Source organism: Myiozetetes cayanensis, unplaced genomic scaffold (assembly GCF_022539395.1).
Source record: "Myiozetetes cayanensis isolate MyiCay16 unplaced genomic scaffold, myiCay2020 scf33, whole genome shotgun sequence".
Taxonomy (NCBI): domain Eukaryota; kingdom Metazoa; phylum Chordata; class Aves; order Passeriformes; family Tyrannidae; genus Myiozetetes; species Myiozetetes cayanensis.
Genome location: NW_026087555.1, coordinates 4,302,026 through 4,314,864, shown reverse-complemented (window position 1 = coordinate 4,314,864; position 12,839 = coordinate 4,302,026). Strand labels below are relative to the sequence as shown.

General features: G+C 40.5%; 1 protein-coding gene across 4 annotated transcripts in view; it reads right to left on the bottom strand.

Moving 5' to 3' along the window:
* LIN54 (lin-54 DREAM MuvB core complex component) overlaps positions 1 to 12,839 on the bottom strand; it is a 40,973-nt gene that overhangs the window by 5,317 nt on the left and 22,817 nt on the right. The window contains exons 4-10 of one of the 4 annotated variants that reach the window (XM_050327384.1): positions 10,206 to 10,348; positions 8,672 to 8,830; positions 6,162 to 6,378; positions 5,378 to 5,451; positions 5,030 to 5,227; positions 3,130 to 3,221; positions 1,485 to 1,556 (exon numbers count right to left, since the gene is read on the bottom strand). In XM_050327384.1, the coding sequence (XP_050183341.1) occupies positions 1,485 to 1,556; positions 3,130 to 3,221; positions 5,030 to 5,227; positions 5,378 to 5,451; positions 6,162 to 6,378; positions 8,672 to 8,830; positions 10,206 to 10,348 (955 nt within the window). The remainder of the gene's footprint in view (positions 1 to 1,484; positions 1,557 to 3,129; positions 3,222 to 5,029; positions 5,228 to 5,377; positions 5,452 to 6,161; positions 6,379 to 8,671; positions 8,831 to 10,205; positions 10,349 to 12,839) is intronic. The other 3 variants (XM_050327385.1, XM_050327386.1, XM_050327387.1) reach the window with 3 other exon arrangements.

The following is a 12,839-nucleotide window of genomic DNA, read 5'->3' as shown; positions in this document are numbered from 1 at the left end:
TGATACTCTTTCACTTGCTTTTCAAATCCTGCTGGAGCATATGTTCATTTTTAGGAGCCTAAACCCCTGTAAAACTGGCTTTCTGTGGCTTGCCCAGCCCAATGCTACAAGAACTAGATTAGGGTTCCCCTGGAGTCAACTACAAGCCTTCATCTGGCTGAATTGCATTTTGGTGATTTTTAGCATCTTAAATGGTCCTGGGGGCAAACTACATCAAAAACTTTTACAATCTGTAACAGCTCTCTTTTCTGTCCTGTCTAAAATTCAGTAGTGGGATGGTCCTGGCTTCCAAAACAAACAGAAGATCAATGAACAAATAACGGAGTTTACTTCTTCACAGAACAGGCTATGTGTCTACCTTCAACATGCATTTGAGAAAAAGCAACTCCTCTTCCAGACAGGAAAAAGTTTTACTATTAAGAAAGCACCTTTGCTAGAGTGAATTAACCATTGGCTCTCCACCAATGCCTAGCCACTTAAAGATATAATGACAGTAATTTACAAGAAAAGTTTGTTTCCAAAGCATTCTGAAGGTGTGAAATATCACCGGTGATGCCATTGTTCTCCCAGAATTTCTAGTGCACTGTAGCATTAAAAAACTAAAACAAGTGGAAAACTCCAAACATCTAACACATATTGGGCACTATGAGGTCACTCATATATGTAAAATATCTGAAAAAACAGCTACACAACTTCCTGTTTGCCATGTCTTCTATACAAAAGACATAGAAGGAAGCACAGGGCACACCTTCCCACCGAGAGGTGGGGTGCACTAACACAAAAAGGAACACAAGCTTAAAAGTTTAAACACACTTGGGTTCAAATATCGTTACATCACTTCCCCTTTGAGTGCCACACCCCTGATTTCCTACTCATTGTCTAGATTCAGGGAACCACAGATGAATTTCAGTATCTTCCATTACTGTCCCAAAAATATCAGTAAACTGACTTCGCCCCAATATGGAAACTGTACTTTTATGTCGAATTTTTACGAATACATTGAATGGAACAGCAAAATATCTCATAAGGATACAAAAGACTCAGACCTATCAGTGAAGAATCACTTGTCTATCCAGTCCTTTAATAAGAGATACAAAGCTCACATTTTGTGAAGTACCTGAACCAGCATGGTATTACTGATGTGCTTCACCAAAGTATAGTAAATGCCCACTAGTGATCCCATGGGATGCCATTTCCCTCATTGTGACACCAAAGCAATTAGAGTTGCTGAGCAGAATGGCTTCACCACACAACAAGGCTGCAAAGTCATACATTTCTAAAACGTTAGGGCCTGTGTAGCTCACAGGAGTTGCAGAATTACACAGGTTCTGCAGCATCTCCACCATTACCAACAATAACCTTAAATTAGCATCTAGACATAAAATTTCTGACATACTTAGAAGCATTATATTCTGATACTTGGCATACATTTGTGATGTTAAAGTTAAAGCTTAAAAAATACGCCAGTACCAAGCTGTACTTACAATTTCAAACACAGAGACTTAGTACAATTGCAAGGCTTCCTGGGGCGGTTAGCAGATTCAGAAGAAATTATTCTGTGGGGGGAAAAAGGGCATTTATATGTTTATACACACACTGTTTTGTCAGTTTCTTCCTATTCTAAATTCAAGTAAATAGCTCATAACGAAAACATCGAAAAAACCTTTATATTCGCCTTGCATTATGTTTTTGGCTGACTGCATTTAGGTAACTGTTCTGTACAGTCCTTTTAATTTTTTAATTAATGGCCAGTCTTCGCGAGCGAAGATCCGGGGAAGGTCTTTACACCTTCCAGCCTGCACATTGGATTTTTTAGGTGAGACACAGTGTGCGCGGAACTGAGCCCACCCTTTAATCCTAAGGTTCATCTGCCGGGGCCAAGCGAGCTTGGACGGTGGCAGCAAGGTCCTCAGGACGTAGATGGATTGCCTTTAAGGGCTAACGAGCTCCATCTGCCCGGGAGTGGCCCTGACCGGGAATCGAACCCGCGCCTCGGCGGTGACAGCGCCGCGCCCTTACCACTAGACCACCAGGGGCTCCGTACAGTCCTTTATACAGTGCCTTTCCAACCTAGAAAGGGCTGGATTATTTGCTGCAAATCTGGATGCATGCCTGAAGTAGAAATTAGGATTAAAGCTAGAGGAAGCATCATAACTAAAAACTGGAGTCAGGGAAACCTTCCCAGAACCCCTCTAAATACAGTGGGACTAGATCCAATCAAGGTCCGCACAACATGATCATGGCCTTTTCTTTTGTCCTAGTTGGAATTAGGAAAAAAAAACACCAAGAAAAGCCAACCCCCCCTCTAGAATAATGGGAAAGCAAGCCAAAAATGGTATTCAGTTTATCTATAAGTTTTATATTGGACACAGTCTTTAACTGCTCTTAAAACTCAGATTTTGTGACACTAATCACTCCTGATGAGATTTGTTCCATCTGTATCCAGCAATTTCTGCACGTAATACCAGGGAGATTAAATCAAACCCGTTCATTTGAATGGCTGCATCTGGATTTGGGATTAGTTTGCATCAGTTGAGGCTGCAGCAACAAAAAGCACCTTCATGTTCACCATTTCCAGCAAACAATAACACAAAAGGCCTGTGCAGAACAGCTAAGTCTGCTGGATTGGCAAAGGGAAAACAATACGTTAGTTGTTATTTTCATCCTTAAAGGAAAAACGCAAGACTGAAAAAACCCAAAGCCTCCTATCAGGATCCATTTTGCTATTTGGCTGAATTTCTCCATGTGCTAAGCATCCAGTTCATATGTTGTCCAGTACCTCTTTCCAGTAATGTTGAGGAATAGTTGAGGCCTGTAGCTCCCAGGTGCTGATACAAAACAAAAAAAGTGAGCAACACAGAGCTTTCAGGTCAACTTCCTGCTACATGAGGTCAAAAAACAGGAAGAAAAATGCAGCTTTGATCAAGAGACTGACTCGATTGTCAGAGAGATCCATGCCCTTCAGTGAGAGGTAACAGCCACACTACAGTATATTTGAGCCTCTTGAAAAATCCCTCAAACCAAACTGCAACACCTCACCTCCCACCCTTCCTTATAATAGGAATGAAAGAGGATGCTCATTCAAATAGTCTATTCCACAAGTTTGGGGTTGTTTTTCGAAACACTCACCCATTAAATGGCAGTCGTGCTTGGGACTGGATACTAGATGTCCCTGTGAAGCCAGTGTTGCTTGCTATAGATACGTACGATGATTGTTGTAGCTAAGAAAACAAAAAGGTTAATGTGTGACATAAAAGAAATTAAGGATGTGTGGCTAGTCCTTTAATTAGCTTACTAGATATTCTTATATAAATAATTTGCTTGCAAATACAGTTTTAGAGATTTATAGAACTTGAATCAGGTGGCAATCTCCTGCCTCCACACTTTGAATAAAAACATTATTTTAGATTATATTTTTGTTCTCAATTACGGTGTCATACATACAGAGCCACACAGACAACAGAGATAACACACAGAAACGTTCAGACCACAACCAGTTCCTGCTCCTAAAAACTTGTTTGTTTTCCCCCTTCTTCTCCCAAGCAACCCTGCCCCTAATAGAGCAGGATCACTTCCTGTACAAATTACTTTAGTAGCTTCCTTTAGATACATGCCACTTTACATGGAATTAAATAAAAGTGAGCCATGGTTTGCATTCCAACTTCTCTTGCATACCTGAACCCACAGTGTATTTGTCACATTAAAAAACCCAAACCTCCTAAGAACCTGCCAAATGACACTGTTCTGGGCTTTCTTCTTTAGTACTACCTACATGCAGCTGTTTTCTCCTGCTGGGACAGGTTCTGGAGACAGATATGGATCTTCTGGGGCCAGGCAAAAGGGGACTGACTGATTGTGACCCGAACACGAAACCGCAGAGCAGAGGTCCAACAAATGCTATTAGTTAAAGTAAAATTTGTAGAAGTAGAATGGAAGGGCACAGTAACAGGCTTCAGGGTCAAACTGCAACTGTGACAAAACCAGAAGAGAACCAGAAAGGAGGCTGGTACCAGTAAGGCCATGAGCTATCAGAGGTCTTGTTTATACAAACTGACTCATCAGCCTTCAGCAGAATGTTTCCTTTATTTTACTTTTCATACTGAATATTGGTCAGATCCTGGCAAAGAGCAAAATCTAATCCCTGCATTGGTGTGACTGATACCACCTGTTTCTGACTCCTGCCAATGTGTTAGCATTAACTAACACCATTTTGCAATGCAAGTAGTCACTCTCTGTGACCAAGTGGGTCACATATACACTCCCTTTCTCCTCATTATCAGGCCCCGAAGGTCCTGTGAACCAAGTAGACAAAGCAATAGGATTTTTTCTTCCTTTCACTACAGGTCTCAGGAATCCTGGGCACCAGGCCAGTACCTCTCTTCCTTTCTGGCTGTGAATGTCTCAGGCACCCATCCAGGTGGTCGTGATGACTGCCACAGAAGAGGGAAGTGTAACAGTACACAGAACACAGTTTATAAAATCAAGCAGTTACAAGTTCTAAGTGGGAAATTTGGACTGGACCTGCTGCTGAGACCAATGAGCACAAAGTGGCCAGGGTCACCTCCACTGACATCCGCTTCCTCTGAGGGCCAAGTGACTAGAACTCTTCTGTATGATTTTCGAGTTTAGATTATGATTGTTATATTGATGAAGCAAGTTGGGTATCAAGATCTGAGCCAATCTGCAGGGGGTCTAGGTGATTAGAAATTTTAAGTTGAGATCCAGGTGATTAGAACCATAAGCATTATATTTGTATTACAAATTCTGTACTATGGTATTCATAATTGCGCTGCACTGATTCTGTTTACAGAAATCCTGTGCTATTCCAATTATAAATTCTATGCTACACTAATAAAATTCTGTTGAGAAAATAAACCTTTAATTGTAACTATGATTTAGTGCCATCGTCATTCTGCCAGGGGTCCCTAAAAGAAGCTGTCTCCTCAGTGTCAGGTGACAGTGAGCGAGAACCTTTAAGGGGAAGGCAGTGTGTCCCACAACAGCAGCACATCTCTGGGTGACACCATACCTGTGTGACATACTGAGCTGGAAGGACGGCATACCCGACGTTCCCTGTGCCAGGTGCTGGTGCCAGCACAGTTCCTGGTGGGAGGTTGGTGAGGTTGGGCTGTATCTGTGGCAGTGGAGTGGCTGGCATAATAAGTCTTTGTTGGGGCTGACTAGTAGTAACTATCTGTGAAGTTGAGTTGATTGGTTTGGGCACTACCTGGAGAGAGAAGAGGTCTTCATGAAATCAGTGTTTCAGTGATTCAAAATGCACTTTTATTAACAGAACATTTCATTACAGAGCTGGAGCCAGACTTTTTTCCACCCAGCTAAAAAAAGTTAGGAATATGCATTTTAACATTTAGCTCACCTGTTTCACAGTCTGTGCTGGTACTATGGGAACTGACATACGCACTGGAGTTGCGTTCACCACCACTGGCTTTGCTAGTGTCAAGAAACAACATCACATTAACATGTATTATTCACTGAAAGTCACAATTCAGTCCTTCACATGTGCATAACGCAGAGGTGTTGTAAAGAACGCCCTTGTAAACAGGTATTTGGCACAAAAGCCTGCACACATATTTCACAGCAATGGCCTAAAAAATAGCCTGGGCACAGACCTCCTCTGGACACTGGATTTCTCTTACATCCCTTTTCCCTTTGAAATCTTTTATTCCTTCACAGCTCTGAAAAGCACGGACAGAAACCAGCAGAAGCATCTGGCACTTCTAAAGTGCATGGAAATTTCATGCACTTTAGAAAAGTGCACTTCTAATTTACATGGAAAGATCTTCATGTTACAGAAGTTTTGGCAATAAGTTTGTGGGCTGTCCTGCCATCACACTTTTCATACAGAGGATCTGGGAGTTACCATAAGTAACCCACAATCTGGTAAACTAGGGAAAAACAATTTAAAAGTGCTCCAAGAATTCAGGCCCAACTACAGAGCAATTTGACACAAAGGAGCATTTCCACACACAAACTGTAAGTAACAGCAAAATATGACATTTATAGGAGTCTTACCACAAAACCAAGTACATCTGGCAGTCTTCAGAAATTTTTCTTATGTATTCATTTTAATCCTTACAAAACAAACATGAAAAAAAACCACCAATAAAAGCTTCAGACAATACATTAACACCAGCACTTACCCTGTTGAAGAGGCTGAGTATTCGTACTGGGATTTTGACTGGTTGATTGGGTTGAACTACTGGCTGTTGTGGCAGTAACGAGTCTGACATAATGGAACTTGCTTCCAGGTACCTGAATCTGCTGAACATTGGGTGCAGTTGCCAAAGGAATAATTGTCTTAAATTGAGATGTACCCACTCCTCCTACAGTTATGGTCTGCACCGCTGATTTCACAGCCTGTTAAGCCAACACAGACAGCATGAAGTTACTTGTACACAGGTAGAAAGAACAGGAACATGAGCATATTTATTCCTCAGTTTGTTAGTGAGCAACTCTACCATAACATTCATATCCCTGAGAGGGAAGTCAATTACCCCCATTTTTGCTTTCAAAAGTAGAACAGATGTGAAGAGATTAAATGCCTCTCAGCAGCTCAAACTCAGTTCCATTTTCAGTGCTCTATACCAAACATCAGAGCAAACTAATATTTACATATGGGGGGTGACTCAGTCCACTTGCCTAGATATAACCTCTGCCAAAACTATTTCAGGTGAGTACACAGAACATTGCTCAGTTTGTATTCCAAAATCGAGCAACAACCAAACCTAAAAATATTCCTACTAATAAAAGCACATGGTAAGAACTTGCAGAACTCTTTCTGCTGGACTGCAGCATGATTTATCTGTGTGTACAGATACATTCTGTTAAGACAGTTTGTGATTAATACATAGAAATCATATGCAACCCTTGGGAAGAAAATGGAACAGAGTCCATAAACTGGCAGACATCAGAAAGAGAGTACAAGCTGAGAAATGAAAGAAGCAGGAACAATGAGGAGTAGCAAAACAAATTCATCAAGAAAAAAGGCAAAATGGTGAAAGAAAGGGAGCTTAGCAGACCTGTGCTACCTCACAGCTGGAGTATTGGTATACCTGGAATTTGAAAAAGACTTCATCTTTCCAAATTTTCTCAAGCTACAAACTAATAACAAATTTTTATTTTATTTATACACATTCATAAGCCTATTGGTTTGATAACAGCCTCTTTTTCCAGCCTTGCTTGACCTCAAATCTTGATTTATTCCTCCTTTTTTCTCCTTCCATCCAACTTCTTCTGGAGTTCAGCTTTTTATTCTCAGTATCTTTTAATATGATATTAAACATATTGTCCTTAAGTTTTACTATTAAATTTGGTTGGTAATATGATGTGAATTCTTATGAGAACATTTTCCCAGTTCCTCAGCTTTCAGCAACTACACATTTGATATCTCAATTTGCACATATTTCACTGGAAATATAAGTCTGGTCTTTTAAAAGGTGTTTTCTTGGGATTTCGTTTGGTTTGGTTTTCGGTTTGTTGTTAATACACTGAAACTGTAACAAGCCAGAGCAATTCAAAACAAGTACTATCTGCAAGCACAGCTGCAAAGTGTTACCAAAGGGAGACCAGTATGGGAAAAGTTCTCTCTAGCTCTCAAATTAGAGGCTGCCATACAAGGACAATTGGGAAAATCCTAAGACTTGAGTGAGAGTTCTTCTAAAGGCATGTTCTTGAACCCAGTGCAGACAGGTGAAACCCTTGTGTCAGAGAGCTTGGGATCAGAACCCAGTATGTATACCCCACAGACATCTCTACTTAGGGTGCTTGCAGTACAGTGACAACCTTTTAACGACTGTATCAAAAGAAAGTTTTGCCAGTTTTAATCTGGGGAAAAAAAGTAAAATTCAAATCTTGATGGTATCCACACCCCCATATCAGCATTCCAGTTGTCACCTGTATCAGTAAGATAAGGCTGGCAAAGTCTGAGTCTCTGGTCTCATGCTGTACATGCAACTGGGTCCGTTCCCTCCTCTACCCGCACTCTGGTTATTTACTGACATACACATCCCTTCATGATCACCAAAACAGGAATTATATCAAAATAAACTCATCTAAGATTACAAAACAGGAAAACAGTAACAACTGCAGTTTGTAAGAAAGGTCAGTTTTGTCTTGTGATTTATCAGTGCAAATCAATTTATAAAAGCTATTATGGAAAACCCTATTTTTCTAGAAATGAGACATAGGTAATGAATAATGTCTAGTTCTGTAGGTTTCAGACCATGGTGTCTTGCTTATGCAGACCTCTACCACAGGAATATGAACTCAATTCTTCCAAACCTCGGAAACACTTGGAAAGTAGCCCTAGTCAGTGGCAGAGAAACACTGGCAGAAGAGAGAGAACCACCCAAAAAACTCCTGCCTGTGTAATTGGGAGTTCTTCAGATGACTTGGGAGATTCAGTACACAGAGACAAGAACTTAGACCAAGTGGGGCTTTCCAGGCTGGAAAGCTGCTAACAGCATGCCCTTGTACGGGCTTGCACTGACGAAGTCCGTGCTCCCCAGGGCAGTCCTTTTGCCACTTCTTAAGCAAGCACCATTACCAAAACACCTTCAGACTGACCACTGCCAATCTGCCAGCCAACACTCTGGTTTCCAGCAAGCAATGACACAGACACGCTAGAAGACAAAGGAAAGTCAGTGTGTACCTGGGTGGTTGTGTGGTTGACTATAGCCTTCCCAGGGGAGGAGGGTGCTGACTGCTGCACTGTGAGGATCTGCTGTCCTAACGCTACATTCAGTGGGACGCCCACCGTCTTCTGGGGGGAGTTGGGAGGCTGGGAGGCCACTGAAACCACTGTTAGCTGCTTGGCAAAACAAAGAAGCAGTTTAAATCCCTGCACAGGGTGCAGGACCCTGTACATACACATTCCCCTCCTCATGAAAGTACAGCTCTCCACCACGTCACAGAGCTCCTTCTCTGAACAATGGCGCTGTATTTAATCTCAAATCACATGGGTCCAACTGCAAAAATAGCAAATAGGTCCCTCAGAAACTTGAAGGCATCCCTGGTTTCCAGCACCAAAAGGGTCCTGCAGAAACCTACCACAGCATCTGGATTTTCCAAGTAACAGCTTTATAACTCGTACATCATAAATAGAAATTTTGAAGAAGAGCTGTGGAAAAAAAAAATCTCACCTTATACTACCGATTCAGTCAAACTATAAGAACATCAGTATTTTCAAATCTATGTTCCAGATTCCCACAGAGATCCAGTCTTCTGACCATATTTCTGTGGAGTACAATGTTTCAGTACTCTGTTCTATACAGACACACCCCTCCAAAGGCATGGTCTTTACTTTTTGTTCTAAACTTCCTCACAATTTAAGAAAAATCCCAGTTACCAAGTTTGCTTTTAAAAGACACTCAGAATTACTTATGTACAGTAAATTCAACATGTAACACTGTTAATTTTGATTCTACAGTTGGGTTTTTTTTAACTTCTTCTTCATGTTGCTACCCTTACTAATAATTGCCAAACACAAGTCTTTTGCTCCATTTGTATGACCTTACATCATTAAAGCACAAACAAGCCAAAAGAATTCTTTATTCTTACTCTTTATGTGTGATATTTAGTTTGCATGCACTATGCCTCTTGTTCCCTTCCTTTCTCCAGCAATACTCCTCTTTTCAAGATAATTTCATCAAATCTAAAACACCAGTGTTGCCTTGACCTCTACCAATTTCTAGCTCTGTATCTGTCACGGATCATTGCACATCTCATTTACATCAGGAGTGATTAGGGAAGACTAAATTGCCAATGCAGTAGCAGGCTGTGGTTAATAAGTGCCGACCCATTATTATCAAGGTCTTCTCTTAAATAGCAGGTTGATGTTTTATGAAGGCATTAAAAATAGTCTGAATGCTTGGCTAAGAGGGAACAGCTGCTCTCAGAATGCTTAGGGAATGGCAAAAAATGGCAGGAATGGGAAACTAATGCAGAAATGCATATTTACTTAACACCAGAGTATGGGAGCCAATTGCAAAAAATCTAACTCAGGGCATTACCACAGAGCATTGTGACGCACAATGGAGACTCTGGAGATATTTTTATGGACTCTGGAGATATGTTGTTTGCTGTTTGCTGTAGCTGTTTGCTACAGCTTGTAGCAAAGACACAGAGAGCTCCATTCAGACCCTGTGCAGGAGGGGTAGAAGGCTGCAGCCAGAACAGGTCCTTACCTTATTAGGGGATTTGAGAGGTGAGATAGCTATTTTATTCGGTGTCTGTTGTGTGGTACTCAAAGTTGATCCAATGACTCCGCTCTCAGAGATCGTTATTGTCTTTGGTGGTGTCCCTGGAGCAGACTGGGAAAAAACCCTACCTACAAACAATGAAGATACCATCAGCTCCAATTATCCCTGTTCACACTGACTATTAAAGCAAAGTTTTCTCTGCATCTTGTGCAATTGATCCCTACTTCTGAGAGTGTATGACCTGATACAAAGGAACTGGCGTCCTTTAAGTTAGAGTTAGCATCAAAGAAGAAAATAATTGGCATTACTGCAAATAAAACAACTGTCACTCGGGCTTAAAAAGTGCCAGAATGTACATTGAGCTTTCAGTGACATTCAGCTGCAAATTCCTTATAGCCAGGACAGCATCCTGAGCTCCAATACACCTCCACTACATACAAACACCCAGCCAGCTGGCAGTTTCCTACAAAGCCCGTGGGCTGCTGCCAATGTACGGAGAAACTGAGCATCTGTGGGGGACTACTTCCTTTTAAAACCTCAGCCATCAAAAATGAGCTGTAACAAAGAAAAAAGGGTGTTTGGTCTGTCGACACTGAACTCTTAGAGTTTTTGGTTTCTTCCTTCTGTGTTGATGGTTGTTTCTTTCACTGCCCAACAGAACACGTGACACACACGTGAAAACAAGGATGGTAGCGTGAGTCTACAAACTATCTGTTTTTATGATGCCAAAGAACAGTAAACATCAAAACCAGCAGTGCCAAATCATGAAATCAGCCTCAGGAATATTGCAAAACTCTCATAATGGAAAACAGGTAATTTTTTTTCCCATACTTTCTATGTTTCTTTCCAAAAGAACACTCAACCACTGAGCTTTCCTCTGCTGCACTTTGGTTCAGACTCATTTCTGTCATAGCTTGTTTGTCACCCATTCCCTTGTACTACATTTATAAAAACAAGAAACAAACACACCAGCATAACTTTTCCATCCAAAATCAAGTGGCATAACAATTAAAGTCAACTGGAACTGACAAGAAAAAGCACTGCTCTCATGGAAACTTGACTTCTTCTGAGGCCTATGTACTCTAAAATACCCACTTTTGTGCAGTCTAACTAACAGCACAGATAGTTGCCAGCAGCTGCTAGAGCCACATGCAACCTGAAGAATGTCAGAGTCAGTGAGAATTTTACCATCTACATTTTGCAGTGCTTTGAGTTAATTTTCCTGGTGACAGCTTTCCCTTTCTCACTACATCTCCTCTGCACCCTTTGGCATCAGCTTCCTGAATAAAATCTGGTTACTTATATTGACAAGTCTTTCAAATTTACAACTTCCCAGGAATTCCCAGGCAATTAAAAATATTCACCAGATTCATGAAAACATGCAAACAAAATTGAAACTCAAAACACCAATGTTACACCTTCCCTAAAATGATGCCAGCCTCTCAATGCTGGCAAGCTGTGCTGGCTGTTTGGAATGGTGAGAGGAAAGGCAGATGTTTAAAAAGAGTTCCCTCTCAATTAGTGAAGCATCTTCACCTCCCACTGATGTTTTTCTCACAGGCTCAGGTACAGGTACTCTTGATTTTCCAAAATATTGATTTAAAAACTGCAAGTTGTTTTTAATGTTTTTGGGTTGGTTTTGTTTGTTTGTTTGTTTGGATTTTGTTTAGTTTTTTTAACATACAAACTGCTTAATTCAAATATTTAAACTGGTATAGCAATCTTCTTATTCACAGGTCTGTATATTTGGCAGGGAATTATTTGAGGAAGGGGACAAATTGCTGAGTGGGGAGGGGAATCCCTGTTTCACCTGAAACACTGGTCAGACTGCAGACAGCCTGACAACGCAAGGAAAAGATTATGTTTCAGTTACATGCCACATTCACTTGTACCTATCAGAGTTTTGAATACAGGAGACAGTTGCATACTTTTTAAAACCAGCTGAAGTCCCAGTTCTGTAAAGACTTAACAAATTTTTAAAATATATCATTAAACAATATCTTTGTTTAAAGATTTTAGGCCTACTTGGGTTGGTCGATCTGGAAGCAACTAAAGACATCCTTCAAAGCTGTAAAGACAACTTTGGCTTCCTACATTTGTCCTTTTCAGATAATTTATGTGTCTAGGATGTTTGCATACCTGCTATGACGCATTTAACAACAGATCCATTGGTCCCACTGCCATAATAAACAAATGATTACACTGTGGGTTTTTTTCTTTCATTTTGGTGGTACCTTTGTTATTCTTCTATGGTTGGTTAGGTTTTTTTTAAGATTCACAGATTTTTTTTTTTCCAAAGAAAAAAATAATTTCTTATTGGCCTTAATTATTTTCTTAGACACTTCTGCAATGGTTATTTTAAAAGCAGGTGAGTAACTTAACAGAAACCACACAGCTTTATTCACCTTTTCCACTCAAACATTTTTCCTTGTTACTTGAATGTATTACATTTAAGTCCAACTGTAAGCAGATTAAAGTAACACAACAGCAAATGTCTCCTTTTCCCCCTGTGTGTTTATATAATGTTTTTACAATTACTTTCTGTTTAGCGAGTAGTCTTTTTTGTAGCTCTGGGATATTTTTTCCTCCTTTCCAAAATCCATAAAGTAAAAGAATCTT